The sequence below is a fragment of the Pelecanus crispus genome, chromosome 3, assembly GCF_030463565.1.
Source record: "Pelecanus crispus isolate bPelCri1 chromosome 3, bPelCri1.pri, whole genome shotgun sequence".
Classification (NCBI taxonomy): domain Eukaryota; kingdom Metazoa; phylum Chordata; class Aves; order Pelecaniformes; family Pelecanidae; genus Pelecanus; species Pelecanus crispus.
This window is the reverse complement of record NC_134645.1, coordinates 504,333-526,545: the sequence shown is the minus strand read 5'-3', so window position 1 is coordinate 526,545 and position 22,213 is coordinate 504,333. Positions and strand designations below refer to the sequence as shown.

Genomic DNA, 22,213 nt, shown 5'->3' with positions numbered 1-22,213 from the left:
TAACAGGTCTGCTCTCACTACGCAGCCCTGCTTCTCCACATACCGGCAGCATAAGTACTGCCAGCTCCTCTCAACGACATGCCTTCTCCCAGAGAATGCCATTCATCTGTGACAGGTTAACAGTCGTCTTGCCTTCTTGGCAAGGAATGACAGCTACAGTTTCTGTATTTCTACAATTTAGCGTTTCAGCTTCTCCAGGCAAAACTGCAGGAAAGCCAAACCTCCTTCAGGTTCGCTGGTGATTGCACCAACAATTCAACGGGTGGAAAAATGCCCTGGAAACTGGGCACCCAGGAGCTCCTGCCTCATCGCACTCAGGAAACCGCAACCCTGGAAAAGGATTGTAACCCATACCTTTAAAGCAGACAGATGCTTCAGCCTACTAAGACTGCCATAAAAAGCTAATTGAATAACATGAAAAAAAATATGCCAATTTAGAAGCTGAAGACTACCAAGACTAATAGCTTGTACCGAACACATAATTTATACAATTAATTTTGGTTACTCATCTTTAAACAGGTTATTTGAACAAATTTCCAAGACATCCAAACAACGCTATTTGAATAGCCAACCTAGCTTTCACTGTTAGTCACGCAACCCTCAATGTCTGAGCATACCCTTTACCATGCACTTCCAGAAGGCAGAGAGAGAAGGTCCCAATTCCAGGTCCAGCAAGCACGTGCCTGCAAGCTTGGTCCCTGTCACTGCTCTGTGCCAAAAATCAGTCATGGCGCTGTGCACTCCTGCACGGAGAAGGCTGGAGCCTGGAGGGTCGAAAGAGCATGCAGATGCTTCCCAAGTATCCAGGCTGACAGAGAATTCTTTAAATCCTGCTTTTAGTGGCATAATTATTAACATGCTATGAAGTCATTCCAACTAGGTAAGTAAGTAGACTCCAAATTACATAATTTAAATCAAAACTCCTTCTTTACTGACAATTTCACAAGAGAAGTCGGGATCTAACACTCTGAACCAAAGCCATTAAAAATTAATGGGAAAATACTCATTTATTCTAATTGGCTCTGAATGTAAATGGATATGGAAAACACTTTCCTGCACTAGGGCCAGAGTCTGAGCAGCCAGCCAAAGACCATCATTAACTTAAACAACATCTCCTTAACTGCTCAGGTTTATTTTACAGAGTTGTTCTGCCATCAGAGGACACATTGATTATACTGCCTTCATGCAGAATAAACAAAACAAAATAAAATTAGGAATTGCCTATAAACAGCAAAATTATATGTAACTGAAAATACCACTAGCATTTCCAGACACTAAATATTCTTCTACAATGAATGAAAGGACTTCCTTAAGCTTTGATTTTAAGCAAGTCCTGCTTCACCTCTCTGGTCCAGCTCCAAAAGACACTATGAAAAAACCTGAACATCCCTGATGAGACTTAACTGGAAAAATATCTCTCAGCACGGGCTGGCTCAGGAAGGTTTGCCTCCGAGGACTTCTTTTGGGAGAAGACACCACCACAATGCATCACAGCTACCCCAATACCCACATCAAGACAGGATTGTGTACGCTCTGGAAAGGGAGAAGACCGAAGCATCTCTGTCCACTGTGCCTACTCTGCATACAGACTCATGGCAACAAAGTTAGCATTTTCTAAATGTACTGAATTAATTGAAAAATTTAAGAGATGCATAAAATTAAAAGCCTTAAAAAATCAAATGTAAAAAACATCACCACATTTCATAGTGAAAAAAATGAACACAAGGTAACTAAATAACAGTACTAGGATACAAGCGGAGATTGATTTGCAGCTTACTACAGAGTCATACTTTAGTGGCAGCAGCTGTGGTTCTCCATTTTGTAATAGCGAACATTACCTTTCTGTGGAAAAAATATCTATGCCCTCCTTACAAGCTGGAATTATGCTACTTCCAAAGTCAATCTACAAAATGCTTTGCAAAAGCTTTAAAACAAGTCTGACCTGTTTTTAAGCAGAAATGACTATTTTAGTTTGCTGCAAATGTCATTAACACCTGTATAGTACTGACACCATGCTTTCAAAATAAAGATAGGTCATCTTACTTTTAATTTCACACATGCACATAAGTGGTAAACATTCAGAGCATTTCTGTTAATGATGCCATCTGGTGCCTCCCATAATTGTGTAATATTCAGCCTTCCAAACAAGATGTAATGGCAGCAACACACAAAACCCACTGACATTTACAGTAAGGAAATTTATTATCAGCCATCAGTTCAGAATGACTGTGTTTGCATGACTACTGGCGCTATAAAATCATCACCTTTACCAACCAAGTGAAGGTACAATAAATAATGGATTTTAATCCATGCACATACTACAAAAACATTAAAAATTCATTACTCAAACACAATAGCATCTTAAGCAACAGTTACTTCTTTAAAAATTAATACTACTTTCCTGGTTAAATGAAAACTACACACACCAAGCCTTTGTTTGTAATACCAATGTGTTCACACACAAATTATAACACATAGGAATGCTTCTGGTTTAACTTCGATACATGAATCGATATTTAAAAAGTAGGGAATTCTCTTGCCCATCCTACGTAGGCTCTCTTTACTATATTTATTCTCTTATCTTAGTAAAGGCTTAATGATTTGAAAAAAAAAATCCATCAAAAACCTTTTGCATTTTAGCCACTTTCAGTACATTCCTGAGCCTCAACTGAATTCACACAGAACTGGAACTGAGCCAGAGTGAAACCTCCTATCACTAAGATTTTCTACAAAGAGAATACACTGTGCTGTAAGGCAGACAGCTATACAGTAAAATAGCACCAACAGCTTTTCTTCACCACTCTTAGTAGTTCAGTGCACTTTCAACTTTTATTATGGAGTACAGTTAGAGAGAAGGCATCTACACAAGCGTGGCTAACTATTTCTGCGGTAATGCATACCGACCCCGATGGGGAATGGATACTTCCCGGTAACTGCAGCTCCATGAGCTGCACTGAGATGCGCTCCTGCACACATTTACACTTCAGGTGGGCACGCACTCCAAAGCAAAGCCTTTGTTGCTTTATTGTACTCGTGCCTGTACCTGTCCACCTTCTTGACATTTCTCTTTGGATGCATAAGGCAGAAAATGCCTTGCTCCCTCAATTTCTTTCAACTGTTCAGTTAGAAGCAAAGAGCTTTGCTTGTTCAGAACAGATTGTTCTGTTGTACACAGTCTTTCCCCCCATGTTTTAAAATCTGCTTATTTTAACTCCTTGTTTTTATTACCTTTTAAACGCAGCTGAGCTAAGTTGTTCTAGCTGCACTCTCTAGCCTAGGTGGGACTTGTAGCCATGTGTTGCAAACGTCCTTTCCTTTTCCTCTGCTTTCCTCCACCGTGACAGCAAGGTGTTAACTAACAGTATATCAGTTCTGAGTCCTTTCTGTTCCTCTTCCTTGACAGGTCAAGGTAATGGATTATGCTCAGTCTGGGCTGCTGATCAAAACATTCAAGATCTTGTTCAATTTTTTCCAGTAAGAAGTATTGAGGAAGGTGTAGTCAGATGTGTCCCAACTACACAGAGACACTAACATACAAATAAAGAGTTAGGGCAACTTCTGATTAGGTGGCCTGAGCATAAGGAAGCAGAATCTACAGAGAGTGAAATGCCTCAAGAGTTTGCTGGGGGAGACACTAACATCTAGAGAAGTGTTTCCTATGCAAACACTCATATATATGTTTTATTTTCCTTTTTAAACAAGCTGCCCCAAAAGTGAAAGTTTCTGTCAAGCTTGAAAACGTTTTAGATTTGTTTTCAGTTTTACCTGATAGCTAACTTTTTTTTTTTTTTTTTAAAAACCATGGCAAGCATACAGGACCTACTTTCTTACTTTCTTCTATTTTAAAGTCCTGTAACTTTACAACGGACATAAAAAAGCTCATTTAATAGAGAATAGTCCAGGACAGTACTTACACTTGCAACCCCTTTGAGTATCTTCTGCAATAAAAAGAGTATGTATGAACTTGCATCTCAATGGAAGAAGGCATTAAGATTACTCTAAAAACGACAATGTATTCTTTAAAAATATTTTAAAGTATTTTAAAGTCTTAAGTATTTTCTCTCATTTAACTTTTTTTTTTAAATTATTTTAAACTGCGTTCAGCCATTTATTCATAGAACTTGCCATAAGCATCAGCATGGAATCAAGTAAACACACAAAAATACATGCATACTGGCACTGAAAACTATTATTAAGTTAGCAGTGCCTTGTATTCCAATTTCTTCTTGAATCTTACATTAACGTTTACCATTTCTTCTGTGGTTAAGCTTCCATTTTTCCCAGACTACAAACAGGAGGCCAAATTTTCATTTCAGCCTTTTCTCATGTTCTGACCCCAAATGGTTTCATGTGGTAGTGCAGAACTACATGCAGACAATGGAAGAATGTGGACCACAGGCCTGCTTTTCTTAGCTTCTCGGTTTTGCAAACCCCCTCTAGATGGTCTATAGAGTCATGGAGTCCACAGGCTACCTGTCTGCAAAACAGTACACACCACTGATAATGTGACAGAGAAAAGCTCCATGACTACTTTGAGGTGAAAAGACGACACTGAAAGTTTTGCTCAAAATGGTAAAGGAAAAATCCCCTTTTGCAGAAAAAAGGCTAACACTATTAGTAAGACTAACTTGTTACATATGAGTTAAGCAGACTTTACCATTCTAGTGACAATAGTTCAATTCACATAACCTGTAAAGCAATGCAAGTATGAAGGAGCAGAAGGATACCGCCTCCCAAAGCTGATGCCACTGCTCAGAACAAAAGCTGGCACATTTTCATGCACTGCATTACTGAATTCCATGTACATGAGGTCCTCGGATTCAAAACAGTATTTGTCCTGACAAGGTCCTCTATGTGCTCTTCAGTCAGGTAAACCAACTTTCAACTAAGTTTCTTGAGGAAAATATATAATCTCCAATAGCAGATTAAAGGATATAACACGAAAGTTATTTTTTTTTTAACTAAAGGACTGCTGAGGAAGCACACTGTTTAAGCACACAGAAATGAAATCATGGCCACTGAAGGAGTACAGAACTCACTGCTGTACAGGCATTCTTGCCCCGAGTAATTTCTTGGACATCTGTCCAGCCACCTTGGCAACACTCAACTCTTGAACACCTTTAAAGTCTAGCTCAGAGAACACAAAGCTGGGCTGAGCATCTGACTCCAGCTTTTTGCCTGATCCTCCTTCACTCACTACTCCTTGTACCAATTTAAACATTTCCAGTAATGCACCTGTAGCATCATTTGAGAAGTACAAAATTAACCGAGAAAGCGTTGGTTTGTTTGGTTTTGGGTTTTTTTTTTTTTTTTAAATTTATACAACACTACTGCAATGCTTTAATAACTGTTCTGTCCTTTTTATGAGCTGTAGCAGAAAAAACAATTCTGAACTGTGCAATAAAACCTGACAGCTTGAACGCAACCATGAAATAAAAAAAAATAAAATAAACCAAATAGCATGAATAATAATGAAAGGGCAGAAACAAGAGAATAATTCAACAGATGTGTGACATTTTTGTTCTTCATTGTGGATCAGTTATTCTTGTTAATTATATCACCTATTCTTCCCTTTTATTGATAATTACATGAAGCAGATGGATAACAGAATGCTCCCAGATGGTGAGAAAGCAAACAAGTTTATAAATTGTTTATTTATGAAGCTATCATTAAAAATTATTTAATTATCTATAGTTTTCTACTCCACCAATAATTACATGCACCGTAAAGGCCAGGAGCACTTTTAAGATAGTTAGTATTCTGTTGTAACCAACTGTTTTTTAACGTAACATTACTGAAATGACTGACAGATGTGCAAAACACAATAATAATCTAATCTGGTTTAACACTGTGGGAATTAAGATTTTGAATCTTTGGATCTTCTGCCAATTGGCCCTTCAATACTGGTTACTGATTCAGAATACAAAAAAAATCAGAGATTTCCTTTTGATTTGGAACAGCTGTAGAAAGTGTTTGATCTAATGAGCAGACAGGAGCTTTTTCAGGTCTTGTGTCATGAAACCCTAGAGCATAGCAGATGTATGGCCTGATGCAATTTTGAGCTAATGTGTGGAACCTCCGATATGCTTGCTGCAGAGGCACAGGCTGAACAGGCATCCCGAAGTCTGGGCGCTTCCAGGACTAGATGCAAATAAGATCGTTAGCATCTGTGCCATTCCAGAGGGCTGCAATGGGAGACAAGGGAGTTTAATGCCTCCCCCTCTGTGCCTTCTCAGTCAATCCTCACCCGATTTAGCCAAATCTCTTCAGTAGGGCAATGGGAGATAGAGCTTTGTAGGAACAGACACAGAAAATCAGCAGCAAAATGTATTTGCCATCTCAAGAAATGGGGTAAAAACATACTCTGTCATTAGTGACTGATACAGGAAGATATTACTATGTTCATAAGAATTTGCAGCCCTTTAGGAAATGGAGAGCCACTGCTTGGGAAGTGGCAGGTCTTCCGATGCAGAGATGAAGCAGCACAGGGTTGTGGTTTAAGAGAGAGAGTGAAAAAGCTTGTGGTTGCCTTAAAACCTATGCAAAGCTTTAATAAAAAGGCCGGGCAACAGAGAGGAGGAATGGGTAGAGTTCCTAAACTCCGTATTTCTTTGGAGTCATAGTCATTTTAACAACAAGCAAAGAGGCAATACAAACCAAACGCCTGGCTCAAACCAGAAACAATACTGAACCAAGGGAAATACCACAAGGACAGGGGGAGAACAGGGTGGCTGGAAAACTGCAGCTGAATAGCCATTCAGGTAATGGACAGTTATGTCTTTATATAATAAATTTCTGGATTTTAAGAGTAAATCTCTCTACATCTAGCTGTCCCAGACGGACTAGAGGAAAAAGGACCTATGCTTTCTTAGACACCGCGAAATACAGTTCACGGTGCCTGCTAGAAGCAGGAGTGAGCAGACCAGGAACTCATGGCAGGGCAGCACACGGGGTTTCCCCCTTTTTGATTTTTCCAGACACTGCAGTGGAATAGAGAGATTTGACAGAGGGACAACAAGAACAAGTTACCAGAGACTTAACACTTCTGGTGCTCATCTGTCTGTAACAACCAATCCAGACCTGCAGGAAATCCACCTCTCCAGCACAGCCGAGGTCCATCTGGATTGGCAACGCATGGGAATTAGCCGAGGGCAAAGCTTTTCTGATTTAGATTGCTGATTTCGCTTCTGGCTTTGGAGGCAGGAAACGGGAAAGAATCCTTGTGGGTCCTGGTTGAGTTATCTGTACTGGGTCAATATTTATGAGTGAATCTCTTCATGCTCACAAGTAGGCTGGAATGTATTAAAGAGATACACAAACTGATTGAGCCCCAGGGCTCCCACTGTGCACTCTCTCTAAGATATTAAGCCACTAATGGCCTACAGAGATATATATGCACAAATCAAGAGCTGTGCTTAGACACTGAATGGCTGAGCTGCTGAGCCCCAAGCTGTTACTGGTGAAAAATAAATTTTGCAGCAAGAAAAGGAGAGAGAGCGAGCTCAAAAAAGGCTGGAAGAAGAGGAAGGCAGACCACTGAAAAAGCAGTAGATGAGAAGCAGATGTTGATGGCTAGATATCAAGGGGCATCTTGTGGGTATCAAAGCAAGAATTTCATTAAAATTATCTCCATCATAAGCGATAGATACTCAACCAATTAATTAGGACAGGCAGTCAAATGAAAATTTTACATTTCTGAAACTGACTTGCATTTACAATCTTTGTATTATAGTTTATGTGAAAAAATCCTGCCATCACTGCAGAGCCATCTAAAACAAGAATTACAATGATAACCTGTCCTCCAGCTTTCAGGAACAAAGCGGGCACGGGTTAATGTCACAAAGAAGTGCTTTTTGATATGAGAAGGCAAAGCCCCCTCAGCAAAACAAGCTTGGTGAGCTAGAGTAGAGAAGTGTGATAACAACATGAGGAGCGGTCTCAACTACTTGGAATCCCTGCTTGCCCAAAGCTTTTAAGACCCTGCAAGATCCTGCCCCTACCTTGTTTAAAACCACCTTAACAAAGACAATAGCAGACATTCTCTCCTTACCGCTATCCAGGTGCTTGCCTCGGACATCTTCCCACTAATTCCTACTCCAGCCTCTTTGTCTGTGTTTCACTTTTCTCTCTTCTCCACGCTTTCCTTATGACACTGTTTTTCTATTTCCCTTTTACCTCACTTCCTAGCCTGCTGGCATGTTCTACGACCAAAATGTGTCTCGCCTTGCCTCACAGTATTTTTAAAGGTGACAATTCTCAAGCCATTCCATTTTGCAGAGTTGTCACATTTAACTCCTTGGTGGGGTATTTTGCTCTTTGCAACATGGATTGTGTCTTTCTGTTTACAGAGTGTCTGAGCAGGCCTTTTGATCGCTACAAAAATGTAGGAGTATAATAATTTTGTGCCTACTTCAACCTGACTATATTAATTTTATAAAATACACCTCATTTTATTTGCAACTTAGCTGCAGGATTTTGCAGGGAAGAGCAAGATTATTGATGGGGATTAATCTTCCTTTCTGAAACATTAGAATAGGGAGAGGGCAAATGCCTTATGCCTGGCTACTACCAGAGCTAACAAAACATCCAAGACCTGAAAGCAGCACCAGCTTCTTACTTTTCACGAGTACACTCAGTCCCCTATGGGAGGTTACCTCTTAAGTTATAAAGCTTTCCCAGTGTATGGTGGCCAAAGGTCATTTCATTCACTCAACAGAAGAGTCAATTTAGCTTTGTATGGTTTCAAATTCTCGGTATTTCAGAAAACTACAGGCAGCAGTAGCAGACTAGCTTTATCCTCAAGTTACCACCTAGGGATCAACCCCAGATGCCAGTTTTGATAGAACGCAGTCTGTCAAAAATCTATAATTAATGCTGGCGCATATGCATGGATACTTATACAGTACCTAGCCTTCATTTTTTTTTTCAGCAAAACTTTGTTAGTGAAAAATCTCACACATTTTACTAAACAGAAATTCATTAAACCTTCAAGATTTTAAACAATTATCTCACTACCTACAACTTTCGGAAATCCTCAGGAAGAACCTGGGAATGGAGCAGACAACAGATTTGCAAATCTCTCAAACACAGGAAGTCTGTGATTTTCCAGCTCCAACAAAAACGCTAAGATGAGCTCTTCTAGTATAGAGTAACAGTTCATTTTAAAGATAAAACAGGAATTGGTTTAAAGAAAAGCATCAGACAGTTTATTCTGCAGAGAAGAGGAAGGCAGGGATGTGCATGTTGAGGGAAGACTGTTCAACAAAGCCAAACTCAGATCAGTGGCCTCAGCCATGTCCCGGATTTTCTTTGCCAACTGCTGCCTAATTAAGAGTTTCAGATGCCAAAAATTACTGACTAACTGTGAAAAGGACAGCACTAAAAATATTATATGGGAGCCCATCTCAGCCAACTGGAAGTTAGTAGACAGACATAAAGCTCCCTAATTATATTTCTTTAGGAAATTACAGCTACCTACTGAGAGTATCCATCACTAATTGCGTTTTTCCTAGTATTTCAGCTTCGCTAGTTACTCTTGCAAGGGACCACCTTCACATCAAATTTTAGATACTTAAAAATATAAGACAGAATAAGGTGTAAGTTATTTAACAAATGAAATTTTAAGAGACACTTAGTTTAGAACCTCCATATGAGTGCTATGCAAGTAAGAACTGTTTGGCAGTGAAAACACTCTCTTCCTTTGCTGTTAAATCATTCCTGGTATTTTGAAGTGTTCTTTGAGATACCTTGTGCATAGAAGAAATGTGACTTTGGGACTGAAAAATAAAACTGAGTTAAGCAATTTCTACAGAAATAGTCAGAAGCATGACATTGTCTTTTTCCACTTGCAGAGCATAATACCTAAAAAAAAAAAAAAAAACCACCTTACCAGGAAGAAGGGCTAAACACGAAGTCAGAACATTTAAAATGTGTTGGGAGTTTGAGAGCAATGTAATGAAAAAATATTGTTCAAATGTAAGCATTTAGTATATAAACATTATAGTTCAGTGATTGCTGTTTGTAGTGCGTTTGAAATTCAAGCTTAGAAGCAGCGACGGTCGTGCAGAAGCGAAGCTGGGATTCTAAGGGTATGGACACCATGTTCAATGTAATTAAGAAGCAACCTATCAACAGTAAGATGGTAATGCCATCCCATCTGCCAAACCCTGCATTAGCTGGCACCATGCCTCTTGCCTGCTGCTGCTTCTGTTACCCACCTGATCCTTGGAGACCTGCTCTGATGGAGCGTTTATGCCAAGCTCTTCCAGAGGATAGACAATCTGTCGTCTTGGTCGCACGGGAACCATGTAATGAAGGGCAGATGTCAGGGAATGGGCACAGGGATTCTGAAACTGAAAGACAGCGATCTATATTTCAGCAGAGAGAATGTCAGAACGGTGCATCACAGATGTCTGTTGTATGGCTTTGCAAATACAAAATTCTTAGCTCTGCTGGCTAAATCTGAGAGAAAAATCAGCAAATAAACAAACATACTCAGAGCAGAGGAATGAATTGCAGATAATTCCTGACACTAATGAAGATAATTATGAGAGTAATTACATTACTATCTCTGTGGGAATGACAGATAAACAAGTGGTTTGGTTTATGGGATTTTTCAGCACAAGTATTTTCCCCAGGAGGATATTTTTCTCCATAGTGATCATGAATCAGCTTGATTTGACCTCATTAAGCTATGTTATCTGCTTACTGCTAACCTTTGCTTGTTTGGCAAAGAATGGTTATGAATTTATATAGAAATTCTATACCGACTAAAATGTCAATTTCATCCAAGTGATAAATGTTAATAAACCAGCATAAACTTGAAGTGAACAAAAACCCTAATGCTAATGTGAATATCATGGGTCTTCAGAAATAGCTGTATTCCATTTATTACAGCATGACTGGCTCTGTCATAACTTATGACAGAAAAGGAAAAAAAAAGAAAAAGAGAATTACAGGAAGTAGAGAATGAACATTAATGCAAACTAAATTACACTGAAGTTCCGTTCCATCCACAAATATTGAAAAAACTTACTTTACTCAGTTCTCAACACAGTAACATCACCACATTTACCACTTATTAGAAAGCAATAATTAGCCTAAGTAACTTAAAGGAACTCTGTAGCCTGGAAATAGGCCAAACTGGAATCATTAGGAAGATTTACCTTTCCTCTTCCATCCACTGCCATTAAACTGCATTTTTGTAAGTGCCTCAAGAATTTCAGAACCTAGGACATTGGGTCCTCAAGAGAACACTTAATAAAACTCCACAAAAGTGCACACTGGAGAAGCAGGAAAGAACATCCTGCTGAAAATGTACCTATTATCTAACATGTCAAAATTCCTATGTTAAAAATGGTGGCAATTTCAAAAACACTGAGGACAGAATTCATCGCAGTTACCATCTAAAAGCTAGGCGCTTACCTTAGCTAGCCATACAGACACCCCCCAGAGTTAGAGATGAGTGTCTCCAGAGGGCAATTCTTTCCGTCCTAAGATAGGCAGTTATGATCGATGGATGAACTGCCCCCTGGGTGCACCCTGTGTTCTCCTCCAATGCTGGCAGGAGCCACGGTGATTAGGCTGGGCCAGAAAGTAGCTTTAGGTGGCTACACATCAATGAGTTGATATGTTTGAAAGTTTTTCTTTGTTTTCCCTTTTCTGACATGAGACTGATGACAAGACACATGCATGAGTATTTTTTTGAAAGAAGCTTCATTCATTTGAAAGAATCTTTTATTTTGCTTCTACAAATTACATTCTTCTCAGAAATGGATTTTCTCACGCAGCATTAGGTTCTTATGGTTCTCCTGTGGCACTTGCAGAAACACAAGTCACATTGTCAATGACAATGAGGTGCCTAGGTCCCACTGACTTTTGATGAAACACAGTCTAGAGTACCTAAATCACTTTTGATGAGTTCTTATAAACCACCTGGATGTGTTTTTAATATTGTCCCCTTGCATTTACTCATGCTACTTTATGCCCAGTGACATCATTCCTTTTTTCTTCCCTGCCCTCCACTTTGTCCTCAATCTAAACAAATACTGGTACCTCTCAAAATTCATTATGCAGCTGAGTGGCAGTATGTGGGATGGTACAACTCGATCAGGTTCTATTATTAAACTATGACAGGAAATACAAATCATTGTTAAATATAAAAATACTATACATGCTTGATACCTTGTCTTTTAAAACCTGATTGGTAACTGATTTGCAAGTGACAAAGATATACCAGGTGTATTAGCACCTTAAAAGCAATTAAATAAAAAATATTATGTTGGTTTCTTCAGTTGATGAGTTGTGAGTTTCTTGTTTCTTCACCTACATCCAACACAAGGGCAAGAAACTAAGTCAAACCCAAACTACAGCTTAGAACCCAGACACATGGTCCTACTTAGGCAGGAGCGGGAATACTGGATGCTTGCTACTTCATCCTAGAACGGATCTATTGGGAATGGACAGGAAAGGGCAGAAACCTGACTATCAGAACTACAGCACGGGCTGGCACAACGCACAAGGCAACAGCAGTACACAAACCTATGTGGGTAAGAAGCAGATCTGCTTCTCCCAGAGACAAGTGAGAAGGTAGCATACAAATTATTCCTCTGCTGTGCTGCTCCCAGGGAAACATACCAATGTGTGTAACTTAAGACATCTAACTACATTTAGAGAACAGCTGCCCTAGGATTCTCTAAATTCAACTGAGAAACAGACATTTGCAAAGAGCGACTGAGCTCAGAAGGAGCCACCCCCTAGGAAGGGCTTCTCTCTCTTCACAGACTAGGTAAAGAGCCAAGGCCAAGTACGCTTCAAATTTCTGCTCCTCCACGTGCTTCCTGGAGATAACGGGCAAGTCTGGACTCTCGTGCACTACTGAGCACGCTATGGACTAACCCTACTATACAACAGCTATGTCCATGAGTGCAGATTATATCACGCAAGAAGAAAAGGAAGTACAATTTGCTGCAGATTACTAAGAAAATTCCTGTTTATAGTCATTCACAGAAGCAAAGAGAAAAATAAAGTGAGCAAAGGTGACAATATTTAATATAAAAAATACAAATAACTTTCTTCCTACCTTGCCTTCCACATACTGTGGATAAATAGGATAGTAAAGAGCAGATTTGTGGGCCAAGCGAAGAATCTCCTTTAGAAAGTGTTTTGTATAGTGACGAAATATAGGATTTAAGACAAAGTGGTAAAGATGTCCATGTTCCTCTTGCTGGTGGTGATTAAAATGAATAAAATCTTCAATGTTGTAATGCGATCGAATATACTCAATATCCTGGAAAAGAAGAATTTGGAATTCAGAAGTGATGAAACAGCTACATTTACAATATTTTAGCAAGTGCCCATGAGTTGCTTTCTATCAATTAAGGAACTGAATTTGAACACTGACATTAAGTGCCTTTGAGAGTTATCCTCAATCAAAGCACACTGACTGAACATATTTTTTTTGAAAATCTTTTCATTGTACCAAAATCTATTCTTGACCACCTTTATTTACCAGCAATGCATATTTGACCCTTTCACAAGAATGTCTAGTACAGGTTAATAGAAATTCATGAAGAAAAAAAAGAAAAAAAAAAATCTGTTTTGCCGAGTTCAAGACAGAGAAGCCTAGAGTGTCCTCTCGCAAAACTTAGACTGAAAAAGGGTAATTCTACAGAGAAGAGCTGCATAAGAAATGCCCTCCAACAAGTCTTCTCTGTTGAAGTGATAAGCTGAGATTTTTGCACATTTATACAATCAAAAGAAATTGCTATACCCTCTTATCTCAATGCTCTTAATATCATTAAGAGCTATTTTTGAAAATAGGAGTGACTACTCTATTTTAAAAACTGAGCATTACAGCTGTTGAATACTCCAAGATTCACCTTTTCAGTAACAGCAGAATGCCACAAAAGTAAGCCTTAAGGAACATTTACTTTTCAAGAATAATGTGCAACATTGTCTTTTTTTTGTACTCCATTAGAGAATACGCTTTTTATTTGTTTTGAAGTTAAGCGTGTGATTCATAATCACTCAGAGTCTACCGTTGGGGGCAAAAAAAGTTAAGAAAGCAAATCTAGAAGGACAACTACTACTCTTTGCAGTACGTATGGCAAAACTGCTTATTGCCTTTGGAAATTAGGGGGCAAAATAAACAATTACAAACATCTTCAGAGGCAGAATGGCTTTGTGCTAAAGAACCAAAAAGAGATGTAGGAGGCATACTTTCAGAACACATCAGCAGCTTCTTGCAAGTAACAGGATGATTTTTTTTCCATCCATTTGTCAATCATTATCTATGAGAAGGGAAATAATACAGTCTAAAGAAAGAAAGTGTATAGAATCAGTATCATTTAGATATACTTTCTGTTAGGTACACATATAGCGGCGAGCATGAAGCTCAGCCTTTAGTGTTGAGGGCTAAGTGTTACAGTTTTCATACAGAAATAGAATTTACCATTTCATCTCTAATAACAGAAATGCCAACTATTTGATCCAAAACTTCTGCTATGAAAGCCTGCACTGGAGTCCCATCCTGTAAGGCAAAAGCAACATATGAATGTTTCCTATTTCATTAGTAATCTTTCTTTTTAATTGTAACTGTATTTCACCACGTCAGTTAAAATACTTTCCTCCCAGTACACATTCTATACACTACCCCAATTTAACCACTCTTCCTTAACTCGAGGCATAATGTTTAAGCAGTGTATATGGCTGGACTCTTGACCATGCAGAACTGACGTTTCAGTTAGGATCTAGCTGCTACAGGAGTGCTATAGGCTCAGCCACTACTTTAGTCCTGGGTTAAGTTCTGATCTTAGGAAAGAATATTAATTAAAACAGGTATTTTCCATCAACAGTTGTATAAAATGGATCTCCCTACAGCTGTATGATTAGCAATTAAGAGCGCTTGCAGCATTTTCCATCACACAACAAAAATGCAGATGCTCCCTGCTGTCTGATGGGCATATGTCTGGCTGGCCACATTATGGGAAGGAGAAAGAGTCCCCCATGATATGACAAAACCCAAGTACATGTTCATCACACAACCAGATGTGCATGCAAGAAAAAGCGACAATGCAAATCAGGCGGTGGGTGGCCAAAAAAAACGCATCCAGCCTGCTTCTGTCCCTGCATTTGAGGAGTCTCCAAAGAAGAGGGTAGTTGTATAGGCCACAGGTTAGATTAACTATCACGTCAGGCTGTACTGACTGTTGGTACTGACTTGAGTACCTATATACTGTATATATGGTATACTAGTTGAGTAATGTCATAAATTCTGGATGTATTTACCAGTATTATCCATTCTCTTATAAGTATATTTGCAACAAATACTCACTGGATCCCTGCGAGCCAGAGTAAATATCTTTAAGTCATTCAATATACTTTCATTCAAGCTAAGGGTTTTAATGAGCATTTTGACACCAAGTAGGTCATTGGTTGTTGCCTTTCTTACATTAAATGACCTATTAAAAAAAAAAAAAAAAAGAGGAAAAAAGAGTAAAAGTTCACTCTGTGACAAATTAAAGAGAATTCCCATGCTTAGGACAACATGCCTTCCACAAGCACCAAACACATCTTTTAGAAGTTGAAATTGACTGCCATATGACTATTGTTCCCACATATGACTATATGCATAATTAACTCGCTGCGTGATAACATAAAAGATCATACATCTACTTAACGCAAGAATGCTGCTTTAACTGCTACTAAACACTCAGTCTTTATGCACCTACAGCCCAATCCCACAAAGCAATGAGCAGCTATAACCACAGATCTCACCTAATCTTCATGTGAGTAAGAGCCAGCAGAGAAAGGAGCAAAGAAGCTTTTAAAGTGAAAGTAGAATCCGTAACTGCACACTGACGCGCATGGGAAAAAAGAAAGAAAAGAAACAGAGAAAGATGAGAAAAAAAGAAAAAAAGGAGAGAGAGAAAAAAATAAAACAGAGCCAACTGTCATCCTTGGATATGGTACAAAAGAAAGGCAGTAACATCAATTCCTCCAACAAGAACAAATTACTAACATTTGTGTTAGGCCTCGGTTCTTCAAATAGTAATACACGAGGACAAACTTACATGAATAAAATGCCTCTCATAAATATAAGATTGCCAATTAGTAATCACACAACAGTGACATGGTATAAAAATGACTGTGCAATATATACAACCAGCAACATGTCAGCTACAGACAGCAATACCCTGGCACTTACCTAGTTTACACACTCTGTTATAAAACATCTTCCCACCCACTAATTATGAAAAAAATTTACTTCACAGTGACAGCCTACAACAGCTGAGGAGCTCCCTCATTTCGTCTGTTAAACGCATCGACCCTTCCTGGTTAAACAAGGCTCATATAATAAAGACTTACAGAGTGCTGTTCAAGGAACTGAACTACAACTTAATTTCCAAGAACTAAGTTCTTTCATCCACAGTTAACAAACTTGCAATTCACATAGTATAATTTCCATTCCTGTTGTTCTTGTTTTCAATTTAAACTTGTATGTGCTATTCTTCAGCCGAAGTCACCGTCACATTGAGAGTGATTTTGTGGAACATGGTTTTAATGAATAGCACTAGCACCTTAAAAAACAAACCTACCCAATATCTGATACGTTATGGGAAATTTCACAGCTCAGTCTCATGGATCATTTTCAACTCAATTATTTGAGTGCTCAAAAGCATACATTTGATTACTAAGTTACAAACTAATCCTGAACTTCTAAGTGAATATCAGCTTAGTTTCCACATTTGTTCACACATTTCCACAGACAGTTAATTACAGATCAAACAAGTGATGAGGATGATGGTCAGCAAGACCAGCAATATGGTTTACTCTGCAACCCATGAGCATGCTATCTTCCTGCCACTCCACTGAGCCCAACACGTCAGTTTTTCTCTCCACCCACGTCCAAGAGAAGGCAGTCGTGCCAATAATGGACTACATTTTTAATATGAGGAAAAACAGAACATGCAAAAATTCAAAACCGTTTCTTTTAAAAAAGAAAAACAAAACCACTAGATCCACTGTGAGTATGAAATAGTAGGAAGGACTATCCAAGGTCTGTGCTCATTTCTCTTCCAGTAATGAATTAACTCATTCTAGATGCCCAATTCCTTTGACTGCTCAGAGACCAGGACACTATTATTATTATGCTTTTTAGTGAAAATTGAGGGAAAGTATCCATTAAGCATTTCAGCCTATGCCTTGTCATCTGTTATTTTTTCTCCTTCACTGTTAAGTAGCAGACCTACACTTCCATTTGCTGCACTCTTGCTTTTTGTGTACTTAACACTTTTTCTTATTCCTTTTACAACCTTTACTAATCAGTATCTCATTTTGTGCCTGTGCCTCTTCTGATTTTGCCCTTTCATGTCTTCATATTCCCATCTTCTTACCCCTGTTTTTCTTTTAATCCATTTTCTGTGACTTCCTTTTCACTCACGCCTTTTGAAAGCCCTTGGTGCAAGTACAATATATTGATCTTTTACTTTTTCGTATTTTGGTTTTATCTGAGAGAGTATCTGCCGTTGTGCACCGAGTTTTTTTGTTCTTCACAAACTTTCCAAAAGCTTCATCTGGTTTGTTCCATAGCTCTTCTGATCCTAAACCTCAACAAAAGGCTATTTTTCCTTACTTTCCTGCACAGCTGAGGGGGTGGGGGGGGGTGGGGTGGGGTGGAAAATGCTACTAATGACACCATTCTGTTTTCATGGAAGGGCTGGTATCATTTGGAATATGCACAATTTAATCAGAATTGTAAGGCTTGGGGTTTTGGTTTGGTTTTTTTTTTTTTTTTTTTTTTTTTTTTAGAAACCTTGATAACAAGTTTAATTCTGACCAAAACCACAAGAGGATGTATGACTACCAATCCTACTGGTGGATTACTGAACAGCTGTGACTGAGATTAACAGGAATTACTCCAGTGGCTTTCTCTTCAGCCAGCTGGATTCTTACATAGTACGCAGAAGCCCAATTTCATCCCATGGTAAAAAGCTTCTGCATAGGTCCAAGAGTAGCTGGCCAGTTCCTGCGTGAGCTATTTGTATACCATCAAAGGTGATTAAGTATGCAATTAAAACAGAAGTATTTCTCTGAAACCATGCAGTATTTAGCTACATTAAGACAAAAAAAAAAGTCTAACTGTGCCACAGTTTAAGCTTGGTGTTTGGGCCAGTATAGGCCTGTTCTACAAAGCAAGCATTGGAAAACTCATACCATGTAACAGAAGTGACAGCAAGAGAGGTTTTGTGTACCAGTTCACCAGTATTTCAGACTACAGAAGCATTCAAAGTATCACAGAAATTGAAAGGTATGAAATAAATGATTCAACACAAAAAATAAGAGAGAAATTATATAGATACTCAAAATGAGGTTACTGCTGAGTTCTGCATGTTCCAGAAATTTCTCTTAAGAGAGTTATACCATGTTTCCAGGAATTAAATCTACAGCAGCCTTTCAAGTATCAGTGTTACGCAACCTGACCCAAGTCCAAAGGGCCAAATGCTGCACCATGTTTCTCTGCTGGCCCTGGTCCACAATGAGGTAACCTGAAGAAGCTACTTGTCTGTACCAGCATTCATTCTTTGTTAAGTTAGTACTGTATATACAAATTTTAAATTAATCTCATTGCACTTTTTGTTTTTACTTAAAGGGAACTATATATAAATGCTGGCAGTCAGAAGACTGCTTTCTTTTACATTTTTAATTATATCATTTTTTTGTTTCATTAAAAACCATGTCACTAACTACTTTATTTCACTGAAAATATAAGGCTATTTCTACACTGTCTAGTAGAGTGCTGTGTGGAGACACATCTGAGTAGGCTTAGGATTCACTCCAGAACAGGAAGCAAGACAGCTGCAGTAATGCTGCTAAAGACTAAGTTATTCAGCTCTGCTCCTAACTGCTCCAGGCACAGTCATGCTATTCAACCACACTGCTTGGGGGACTCAAGCTACCATTTTTGCAAGATGTTGTGCCATACCGTGCAGAATACCAGCTTGGTCTGACATAGCAAAGGAATACCCATCTGGTGCTAGGTTGGATGATGCAAGTATATGCCATACAAATAGCTCAGAGTACAACATTTGCTGTCACAAGGCACATGACTCACTTGAGCAATCCCGCACGGTGGAACACATAAAGCTCATGAGCAAGTTTGGAAGTACAGAACGGGACAGCTCGAACAAAACTCTGGATCAGGGGGAACTCCGGTATATGATGTGGCACAAGGATGACACAGAAGTCTTTGTCCTGAAAAAGATTTGCAGACAATAAAGGCTCTTAGTGATCTCAATGTAAGCTTTACACAAAAGCTTCTGACTAGAGGGGGTAGAAAAAAACCAAACCGAATGCAGTGCTTACAATATACATGCACTCCAAGTATTGCTCTACCTAGGTGGCTTGATACCTGGGCAGCACAAAGGAACTGATGAGCTCAACATTAAATTGGCTCACCGAAACGGGTCTTTTAGTTCCCAGAGTAAAGACTTATTAGTTAATATCCTGGTATTCCCTAACAGTCCTTTTTTTCCACCCTCCCCTCTTTTCTTCCTCTGTAGAACAGAATATTTCAGTTGGAAGGGACCTACAATGATCATCTAGTCCAACTGCCTAGTAGGAACAGTATTTCTATGCCCACACCTTTAGTGCGAACATTTTCCCTTAAAAGGTCCTTTTTTCTACCTTACTATTCTTCTGTAGTGAAATTTTAGGACAATGTATGTCTGTCTGGGATCTTTTGCACCTTTGCAGCCAAGTGAGACCATCAAGTAGAGCACCATGTCCTAAAATGCTGAACAAACAGCCAGTGCGTATGCACAGATTGACTTCGCACTGCATGCACAGTAGACTTGATAAATGCAAGTTTGTGTATGTGTAATGATGTCCCGCTTGTCCCGAATTTAGCACTGCTGGCGTGCATGTGTTACAGGGTGCATATGCATAAAAGACACACTGTATTGGCAGTCAATGTAATCGTTCAGAGGCCTGTGCTGTAAATGCTGCAGAGGTGCAGAGGAATCTCCATTCAACACTCTCAGATGAAAGAGAGCATCCTCTGGAGATAAAACTGCACGCCACAAGTAACTTTATCCATTCAAACTGTTCAAGCATTCCCCTCCACCAGAGTCTCTCCCATCCCTTTCTACTGAATACATGTCTTAAGATAATCTCGCTGCACACAGGGCTGTTGGAGAACTCTGACAATTCAGAACCACGCTTCATGCAGCACGATACATGCTGAGAGACTCCCGAGTAGCACAGATCTGGAAGATGTTTAATCAGTTTACTCTGGCTGATTATTCCATGGCATCTTTTCAGTAGAAAGGTATTATTTGATTCTCACTCCTTTTCTTCTCTTTAAGCACACTATGTGATTAATTTTTCTTACTATGCTTGGTGACATTTTGTTTCAAGGTGCATTGTTGGACAGACAAGTTACTTAGAGATTTGAAATGTTTTCTGTTTTTACTTTCTCTAGGAACTTTCTTTGGTTTAAGCAGCATTTTTGAACATGCTGATATTTAAGGCCAAGCCTGGATCTCTGCTCACAAGGACCTGTCTCTAAAGGATGCTACCATGCAGTAATTTGTAGTGTGAATTTACAACTACAGCATGCATTTAGAATGTCTCAGACAGTGGACTCTGTTACCTCAGGTAAAGATTGATCACACAGGCCGTTAGCATGAAATAGCTACTGCACTGTAAATTCACATTCTTATTTGCCACATATTAGCTTTGCCCTAAACATAAACCTTCAGTGCTGCTGTTTAGGATATAGGTAAATGCTATGGATTTCCTTAATGCTGCTGTTTTCTAGGCTTTAACTCCACCTCCTTTAACATATTTTCCCTGATTTTATTTTTAATTTAGGTACAGCCTGGATCTGTACATGATTTTAAAGGAGTTTGAAACATTTGCTTTCTGAATCTGCACCTCAAAAAAGTCCCTACAGAACATAAACAAAGGACTTAGGTAGGCAATTCATCAAGTCCCAAAGCAGCCAAGGAGAGGAGTCAAATTCCTCAGGGTAACTCAGCCCAGGGTAACTAGCCATAGCATACTCCTGCGAGTCACCGACTGACTTGGGCATCATATCTAAATACCGTGGCGAGAACTGCACTACCATCCCATCAGACTACCACCCCCCAATACAAACTTTAAAACTTTAATTATACATACCGGAAAAAGCTTGAAAACATAATGCAAAAAATCCAGTGATCTGCAACCAAGAGTAAACGTTATTAAATAAAGCACATATCAGACAGATTCTGTACATCCCTATATTTCCATCCCCATATGTGCAAGGAACATTAATTCACAGCACTCATCAGACAGTCCTGCTAGTTCATCATTAATCAGCTGCAGATGTTACATGCAGCACATCAGTTGTTGACTTCTAGTGCTTAAAGCATCGCTATTAACAAGCATAAAACTGAGGTTTGAAATAATATCAAAACATTAGGCTTTTCACTGAAAGGAAAAAAAAAAATTGACTCTCATGTTGTTGACTCCAGCATTTTTCAGAAGTCATTCACGGACTGCCAGAGCAGCATTAGTATATAGCAAACATTAATCGACGTTACCAACAGTTGTTGCGATGTTCCACAATATTTTCATCCAGTACCAAGAGCTCTGTCACTATCCATTTGGTAAACCTACCCAACGTACTTTATCAGACTAACAGGAACATCAATACTTTGAAATTGTTTCTGAACACTTTACTTCTTTCCACTTCTCACCTACTGGTTTAGAGTAATTCCGCTCTCTTTTCCATGGTGACAGTGAAACGTGACATTTGAGTTTAACAAGACATGAAAAATCCAACAAATTCTTCCGGATTCTCCTATGTGTAAGGATATCAAAGAGCTCTAAACCCACCAGAGTTATGCTGAAGCTTTATAAAATATTTTTCTACTGTACAAAATGTGTCTTTTGAAGAAATTTAATACAGATATATATTACCTAAAATATTGATAAAACCCCTCCGCCCTCCAGACCTGTAGTTAAGTTCCCTTTAATTACTTCACCAATAATATTACTAAATGAAAAGAAATAATTTCTAATTAAAATATTTATGACTGAATGAAAACTTCAAAAAAGCTATAAATACCGATCTGGATTGGGGTATTATATATTCACCTATAGAATACATAATTATGACTAGTTAATAGAATAGCTAAACGCAGGAAAGGAAAATGCCATTGCAATC

The 22,213-nt window shown here is 38.8% G+C and overlaps 1 protein-coding gene across 1 annotated transcript in view; it reads right to left on the bottom strand.

The window, feature by feature from the left end:
* CFAP61 (cilia and flagella associated protein 61) overlaps window positions 1–22,213 on the bottom strand; it is a 111,456-nt gene that overhangs the window by 63,508 nt on the left and 25,735 nt on the right. The window contains exons 10-15 of the mRNA XM_075706732.1: window positions 21,184–21,223; window positions 19,115–19,254; window positions 15,335–15,461; window positions 14,453–14,530; window positions 13,082–13,288; window positions 10,218–10,352 (exon numbers count right to left, since the gene is read on the bottom strand). Of these exons, the coding sequence (XP_075562847.1) occupies window positions 10,218–10,352; window positions 13,082–13,288; window positions 14,453–14,530; window positions 15,335–15,461; window positions 19,115–19,254; window positions 21,184–21,223 (727 nt within the window). The remainder of the gene's footprint in view (window positions 1–10,217; window positions 10,353–13,081; window positions 13,289–14,452; window positions 14,531–15,334; window positions 15,462–19,114; window positions 19,255–21,183; window positions 21,224–22,213) is intronic.